This window comes from Sprattus sprattus (assembly GCF_963457725.1).
Source record: "Sprattus sprattus genome assembly, chromosome: 11".
Lineage (NCBI taxonomy): Eukaryota > Metazoa > Chordata > Actinopteri > Clupeiformes > Clupeidae > Sprattus > Sprattus sprattus.
Window position 1 is genome coordinate 25200372 of NC_137909.1, and position 8470 is coordinate 25208841.

The window sequence follows — 8470 nt, forward strand, 5'->3', positions numbered from 1 at the left end:
TATTGTATAAGTGAACTGAAAGTGTCTCTGCAACGTTATGGATTATATCCGCCGGGAATACAATGGGGAGCCTCTGCCAAGAACAGTCACAAACAGGGGTCCAAAATGGCCGCCAGCATCCATGTGAGGGCAGGTAGTAAAGCCTAGGAATGCAGCCAATCAGGACACCAGCGCCGGCCAGGCCGGCGGCTCTGGGAGTTGGCAGCCTACTGGTGGGAGGAGGAGGCCGGGGGTCGGCGCGGGGGGGCGGGGGTGTCGTGGGGTGGGAGGTCAGTTTGAGGTATCCGAGTGCACGCTGCCCGCCCCCTCTGTGGGCGAGGTGACGGAGGAAGGAGTCGGGGCATCGTGCCATCCTCCGTTACCCTGGAGTAAAAGAGAGAGAGAGAGAGAGAGAGAGAGAGAGAGAGTGAGATGAAGGCATCGAACATGTCCTTTGGAACATTGTTGTGTATTTGCACACTTGCACAACATGCATTAAATAAACAGCGGAGTGAAGTTAACGATGCCTTTACTGGATTTCTTTAACACGTTACAAACATGAACCTTCTGCCTTAGTTCAGAGTAATCAATGCACGCTCAGTACTACATCAATGGTATCACACAACAGAAAAGTAGTTCCTATAACTTTAACTAAAAGTAGTTCCCATAATAGATATTTATGTGAACATAGCAAACATGTCCTTTGGAACTGCTGGACGTTCGTAAACGGACACTTTAATCATAAAAAAAAACAGAACAGAAAGTATAATAGAAATGTACTCAATAGAAGTAGATATTTTATTAAAACAAATATAATGTACCAAGACCAAGCTGCACTCCATCCACACATACAAAATTGGTAGAATTCATCCAAAAACGGTCTCCATATCCCCACCATTTCAAAACATCCCACACACCCCCCCAGTGTTCTACATACAGCGCCATACTGCAAACACAAGCACTAATTACGCCACGCTTTGATCCTGCCAGCATATCTTCACGGGCCACGCCTTAGTAAAAGACAGCAGCACGCATTCTCACTGTGAACTAGCGTCCAGCTGAAGTGCTGATGACGAGGAAGCCCCATGCAGGGACCTGACATCAGCAAGGGAGAGTCTCTCACTCGCGAGTTTGCCTTCGCACTCTGTTTATTGGAGGCGAGGGGCGCGAGGCGCGAGGCAACGCGTGCTGGCATCTCTGCTGTGGCTTGTCGCAGCACATCTTTGTGCTGGCCGACAGGAGAGGGGGCTGTGAGGGTGTGTGGGAAACTCTAAGTGGGTCTGACGGCTGAGGGCTTTTTTCTCTCTCCCCCCCCCCCCCCCCCCCTCCACCCTCCAACCCCTACCCTGTTATCAGAAGGGCAGCACTAAACTACTCTGACCAACTGTAAACACACGAGTGGCTATGTACTGTGTTGTATGTGTTGCATTGGTTTGGAATATGTGTACAATACATATTTCACACATGAAAGGACGTAGAAGCCATATTTAAGTACAATTTTAGTACATTCAACAATTGTTGTTAATTCGACTATTATTATTGAGAGGGAGGCCATTAGTAATGGCTTCCACAAGCACTGGCTGTAGTCTGAGACTGCATGTGTGTGTTTGCTCTGTCTCTGAGTGCTGCTGCACAGAGGGGTAACATGTCTGACTCTTGCCTCCACAGGGTCCATGATCATGGCGATGGAAACAAGGTCCTCTCCCAAGGAAATGTACTGCCCTGATTGCCACAGTAGCTTTGCTTCAAACCTTTTAAAAGGAGGTTTGTCTTGGTTACATGTGTGTGTGTCTGTGTGTGTGTGTGTCTGTGTGTGTGTGTGTGTGTGTGTGTGTGTGTGTCTGTGTCTGTGTGTGTGTGTGTGTCTGTGTGTGTGTGTCTGTGTGTCTGTGTGTGGTTTGTGTGGCGAGCCCGCTGTCATGTACTTTGACGATCATTCTTAAGGCATAGCTCTCTTCCTCCTCACTGGCGAGCAGGAGAGTGCGTGGCGCTGTACTTTGAGGCGGCCCGAGAATGCCACATAGCCTCTGCTCTCCCTCGGGGCGCGAGCTACTCCTCCACCACCACCTCCTCCTCCTCCTCCTCGTCCTCCACTCCACCAAAGCCAGAATGACACCTTGCTGTGTGCGGATGTGTCCGCCGGCTCCTATTTATGCTTCCGTCTGCCCGCCGCTTTGTCGCTCTGCCCGTTCTTTTTCATCGCCCGTGAAAACAGCTGACTGATCCGATTCTCTCGCCGCGGCGCTCTGTCTCTCACACCGCATCACTCACCACGCTGTCACGTCCGCTCGCAACGGAGAACAACACTTTCCAGTTTCTCCAACTGTCTCGTGCTCAACAACACTAGCAGTTATGGTTTCTGTTTGTGTGTGGGCTAGTCCAGCATCGTTTGGGAAATGATACAATAACAAACTAGTGTCAATTAAAAATTAGATGAATTACAATTCTTTTTACAATTTGCAATTCAATTACTATTTTGAAAGAAGCAGGATATCCAATAGTGTTATTACATAAGAAATACTTTAAAGCTGACGTATGCAAAACATTTCTGTCTTAACATAGACATGCATAATGGCTTTCATATGCCTGGCTCTTTAAACAGCCTGGGTAGGCACAGATTTCCCCTCTGAAGTTTCTCTGCTAGCCTGAACCTTTTAGCATTTAGTGCTGGACCTGGCAGTGAGGCAGGGGAGAGAGAGACAGTGAGTGAGTGTGTGTGTGTGAGAGAGACAGTGAGTGTGTGTGTGTGTGAGAGAGACAGTGAGTGTGTGTGTGAGAGAGACAGTGAGTGTGTGTGTGAGAGAGACAGTGAGTGAGTGTGTGTGTGTGAGAGAGACAGTGTGTGTGTGTGTGAGAGAGAGACAGTGAGTGTGTGTGTGAGAGAGACAGTGAGTGTGTGTGTGTGTGTGTGAGAGGGACAGTGAGTGTGTGTGTGCGTGTGTGAGAGAGACAGTGATTGTGTGTGTGTGTGTGTGTGTGTGTGTGTGTGTGTGTGTGTGTGTGTGAGAGAGAGAGACAGTGAGTGAGTGTGTGTTTGTTTTCAAACCCGCGCCCAGCATTGGTCTAATTATCAAGTTTTGAACACGGCCTCTTAACTGTCACGAGAAATAACAGATGGGGAGACCTTCAGCGTTTAGTCACAAACCATACACTAATTCCCTCTGTTTAGAAAACGGAAGTGTGTGTAAGAGTCAGAGCGAGAGAGCGAGAGAGAACAAATATGAGTGTGAATCTATAAAGATTCTCCAAAAAAAGCAATCACCATCACTTCTGCTGCTGGAGTGCAGACACTGAATCATAATATTTCACTCCGCCGGCATTAAGGGAGGGAGTGTCAGGGATCCTCTTTCCTGCTCGCTATTACTCCCCTAAAATAAATTAATCTCTGGCGCTGGGGCCTCCAGATCGGCTGCGTTATAAAGGGTGGGGGGGGGGGGTGGGGGGTGGTTGGGGGGGGGGGGCTGACTTATCAGTTCACATCAGGAATGGCGCTGTTCACATCTGTACAAGGCTGCAGGCTATTCCAGTTTCATATTTCATTATGCTGATAAGGAAATTGACTGCAAATTCTCTCACAGAGGCGTCTCAAAGCGCCTCAATGAAAACAGAGATACCGCGCTACAGACACAGAGAGGGAGAAAGAGAGAGAGAGAGAGAGAGAGAAGGAGAGAAAGAGAGAGCCGTCCCGGTTTGCGGGGCTATTACAGGCCTGCGTCTCAGCAATGGAAAATGAAATGCGTTTGCTTTTTTTTCTCTTCTCGTTTAAATGGGATGTGTGTGTGTCTGTGTGTGTGTGTGTGTGTGCGCAAAGGAAAGTGTGGCTCTGTGTGTGTGTGTGAGTGTGTGTGTGTGTGTTTGTGCGACTGAGTGTGCGAGTGCAGCCGTATTAATATGAAACCATACATTTATCTTTGCCTTTTCAGAGGCTGCCGTCACGTCTGCCGGCCTTAATCTCTCCTGTCGGATTTTTGCTCCACTGCAAAAGCGGTTTGATCAAACTGGCGGCTGGCTGAATGGCTGAGGGAGGCCTGGCATGGAGAGATTACCCTCTATCCAACACACTGGCACACACACACACACACACACACGCATGCACACACACACACACACGCGCACGCGCACACACACACACACACACTCACACATACACACACACACACACACACACACACACACACACACACACACACACACACACACACGCACAGTGCCACACCTCCAAAAAGACTGCTTTAGAAAAGGTTCAGAGCTCCCTGCCCTTTTTTTTTAAACACACAAGGTGTTGGTGCCGTCGTCTGGCTGAAAACTACCTCTGCCGCCGCACCAGAAATGCTCTTCACTTCAGCAGCTTTCATCATCAAGTTTACTCTCCATTAAAACGAACCACTGATGAAACACTAAAGCAAAAACCACTCATTTCCAAAAAGCTTACTTTTAATGAGCACTTCCACTCAAAAGAAAACTACAGAACCCCCTACAAATGGCAAGAACTAATTTTCAGGAAATGTCTGCTAATCTTTGATTTCTCTGATGCTGATTCCACGTCTGATGTACAAACAGCATGAGCATGAAAGGAAGTTAGCACAGCGGAAAATCGCAAAATACTAAATAAATAAGTTATCGGAAAATGAAAAAGGATTGGGTCACATCCTTTCCCGATCAAGGGTGATACGGGGAGCAACAATTGTGCCGACACGGGACTGAGCACTTACGTTTAGGCCGTGTGGACTGTAGAGATGACCTCGCAAGCCGTCATTGTATCCTACCGCCTGGCTGATAGCATGACGTATGGTATCCCCCCCCTGGAGCCAGATTAAAGGAAGGAGAGAGAAGAGAGAGATGGGGGAGAAATAGAAAATCGTGCATTAAAATGCTAGCTCCGAACACAAACTGCTACACTTTATGCAGTAAGTTCATCCTGGTTGCTGTGAAGGGTTATGAGGCTCTTGTAAGAGCTTCTATGAGCAGTAAGATGATTAATTACATTAATTACGAGAAACATAATAATATGTCTGAATAATAATAAAAAAACAACATGGCAAAAGCAAAATTATCGAATTACTAATGTTGTTCTGAAATATAATCTGCCTTTTCCTCTGGAGAGAAGGCACATGGATTCAGATACATAAGCTCCAGACATGACTAGCCCTGTGCGGTTCACACACACACGTCTATCACACACACGACACACATCACCTGTCATGAACCAGCAGACAGCTTATGCTGGTTCATGACAGGCATGATGAACTGCCATAAACACTGTTTGTCTCGGAGCCCCATTTAAACTATTCCATATGTGGTCTTAAATGTTATGACAATTCATTTACTGCTCAACATGAGCATAAATATACAGTGTGATTCATCAGGTTGACACACAGACTTGACAGAGTGTGTTGGTGGTGCTCAGATCAATGTCCAAGTTCTTGAATCGATGTGGAAATTTTGTCGAAAACCGACCTAGTAAAAATCAAGTATCAGATATAATTGTGATCAGGCCAAATCAGACAAGACGCATTTAGTCTATCATGCCACTGATATCATGAGATCAGACCATATCAAAACCAATCCACCAAATGCTATAAACACAGATGGGCTTGGTCCATTTTTATGCAGGTTACTGTGCTGAAGGATTGAACTCAATATATGACGCATTTTAGAGTTGGTTCTCCACGTCACTGGTAAAACCACAAACACACGATAACATTTTTCATTTGATTTAAGAATGGAAGGAAGATCCCAGAGCTTTTCTCAGTTTTTTAGGCACAATGCAGAGAACCCAAATGTTGAGCCAGTTTATTCTCTAGCGTTCGCTACATCTCTCTCATTTGTCCTTCATTTAGTCCTTCCCTGGGACACATACAGGCCACATGCTGTTAGCTTGACTAGCACTGAGTCATATCACACACCCCCCCCCCCCTTCCCCTCCATATTGCCCTCTTGCCCCCGTTGCCCTTCCAGGCTTCTCCTACCTGAGACTGCACACCTGCGCCCACCTGAGCCCCCGGGTAGGAGCCCCCATTGAGGCCCTGCATGCTCATGAACATGTCCCCAGCGTTGGGGAGGTTAAAAGAGCCAGAGGAACCTGGAGAGCAGAGCAGAGAGAGAGAGACAGAGCCAGCTGAGAGACAGACAGAACCAGCTGAGAGGAGACAGACAGACAGTCACAGGCCGAGGGGGAGCACATGCAAGAGAGACTCACTACTCATGCACATGATGATACTGCAAGGGCCGTACATGCTTACTCAATCAACACGTGCAAGAAAACAGTACAGACTACGTAAATAAATGCATGTATTCAGTGGTTAAGTTTCTTCAGTCATTGTATATTCAGACTAATTGAATGTCATTTTAGTGAAGCATAGTCAGATGAATGTGGGCAATATAAAACCATGCATACTGTTAAATGTTAATGTGAAGAACTGAAATGTGAGACAGGGGAACTGAGATGAGAAGCGTGGTGACACAGGCTGCATAATCTACTGACATCACGTAAACAAGGGGATTTGCCAGCACAGCTCTAGCTCGGCACAGACATCATGGCTCATGAATACACGTTAATGTCAAAGTGTGATTTTACTTTTATTTCATATTTTTTTAAGTGTGATAGGTACCAGTGAACATGTTGGGTAAAAGTGAGTTTTTGCTCTCTGTGGCATCCATCTGAAACTCCTCATCTTTCATCTGGAATCCTGGGTAGGAGAAAACGGAGCGTTTCACAAACCCCTCTGCTTTTATTTATGCCGGCAATTCATGTTGAAGTTCTTGAGCTCGGTCTATTTCTACTAAAAACCCAAAACCAATTCAGGCTGAAGTTCTTCAGCTCTGTCTATTTCTACTAAAAACTCAAACCCAATTCAGGCTGAAGTTCTTCTGCTCTGTCTATTTCTACTAAAAACCCAAACCCAATTCAGGCTGAAGTTCTTCAGCTGTCTCCTTCTACTAAAAACCCAACCCAATTCAGGCTAAAGTTTTTCGGCTCTGTCTCCTTCTACTAAAAACAAACCCTAGGGAGGGGCATTCCTCCTCTGGGAACTAGGAATCTGTGTAAACTTCCACTGCATTTATTCTGGCATTATGGCTCTATGGTATTCTACAGATATGTATTAGTCTCTATGGTATTCCGTGGTTTACGGGTCTTACCGGAGTTGGGTGTGTTCGGAGAGTCGGCCTGGCTGTTGTGTATGGCGGCGGCTACAGCATGGGTGGCGCTCACGGCGGTCTTGGCCGCGTAGAGGTTGGCCTCCTCTTGGAACTTTCCGATATTCTTCTTGTAGCGGATCCGCTTGTTGCCAAACCAGTTGGATACCTGTGGAAGGGAAAAGAGATGGGGGAGGTGGGGAGGGTAGGTTAGGTTTGGGGAGTTGGAAGAGGGTGTGGGGAGAGGGAAGAGGGAGAGAGAGTGGGGGAAGGAGAGAGAGGTCAGAGCACGGCTCTCATTGAGATGATTGATGGGTCTGGAGCTCCAGCTTAAGACCTCCAGACGATCAACAAAGCGGTGGGTATTTGTAAATGGAAGCAAACAGACAACGCAATGCCATGCATATGCCTCACAGAGGCACTAGCATTGGGTTGCACTGCGGACAGGAAATCAATACATCAAGCCTCTCTTCAGTAACAGTTATTCATTTATATAAAAAAAGAAATATGCAAAACATGAACATGATGCAGGAGGCCACGATCTGAGGGGGGGGGATGACATCAGCACAGGAGATTGACGTGCGTTTCGGGGATGAGGTACATGAGGAATGGGGTCAATGTTCCGTGAGCTGGAACATATTCAAAGCCGTTCAGCGTTTTCTTAAGAGCTTTGTCTGACACAAAACTGGACTACAACCAAGTATTCTTTTTTTTTTTCCCCCAGCCAGAATGAAAAACACGCAAATAATTTTCCTCTCAGCATTTTATGAGAAGAAGCTATGCCTCTAAAGTGACTGTAATTTATCGTCCAGAAAGCAGACAGACAGACAGAGAGGTCTGAGTCTGCCCAGCGCCCCAGCATGTGGGGAAAAAATATAACTCCAGACTCCAGTAAGGATCACAAGGCCAACTGAAGCATTACAGGGAAACAGTAAACCTGTCCTCGGTGGGCCTATATCATCAGTGCGGCTGAGAGAGGGGCCTAAATAGTCTCACTGGAGCTGTTCCATGAACTCATATACACTGAGGGGCTCTGTTCCTACACAGACAGGTCGGTGAATTATACCACTCTACACGACAATGGCTCCCTGGGATGCTTCGAGGGTTACGCTTCTGTGAAAATGCATGTCTAGGCCTTGTAAACAGTTATTTTACATATCCTGCGAGGCTGTTTCTATGGATATGTTTTTTTTGCGTGGTTTTACGGACACGGCACCTGTTCCTGAGCTACGACATCATAAAGAGCATGCAACACTGCGCTGAGTGTCATTGAGACGATCAACCCTGTAAAGACTATAAAGCCAACCTTCATGTCAATCTATGCCGGCACATACTGGTAACAAGTCATTAGTTC

At 46.8% G+C, this 8470-nt stretch overlaps 1 protein-coding gene across 5 annotated transcripts in view; it reads right to left on the reverse strand.

The window, feature by feature from the left end:
- Positions 1-270: 270 nt before the first annotated feature.
- pbx3a (pre-B-cell leukemia homeobox 3a) overlaps positions 271-8470 on the reverse strand; it is a gene marked incomplete at both ends in the record, with an annotated part of 47300 nt that continues 39100 nt past the window's right edge. For 2 of the 5 annotated variants that reach the window (XM_080847116.1, XM_080847115.1), the window contains 5 exons: positions 271-363; positions 4692-4778; positions 5949-6061; positions 6591-6668; positions 7120-7285. In XM_080847116.1, coding sequence (XP_080703242.1) covers positions 271-363; positions 4692-4778; positions 5949-6061; positions 6591-6668; positions 7120-7285 — 537 coding nt within the window. Of the gene's footprint in view, positions 364-4691; positions 4782-5948; positions 6062-6590; positions 6669-7119; positions 7286-8470 lie in introns of all 5 variants that reach the window. The other 3 variants (XM_080847118.1, XM_080847117.1, XM_080847114.1) reach the window with 2 other exon arrangements.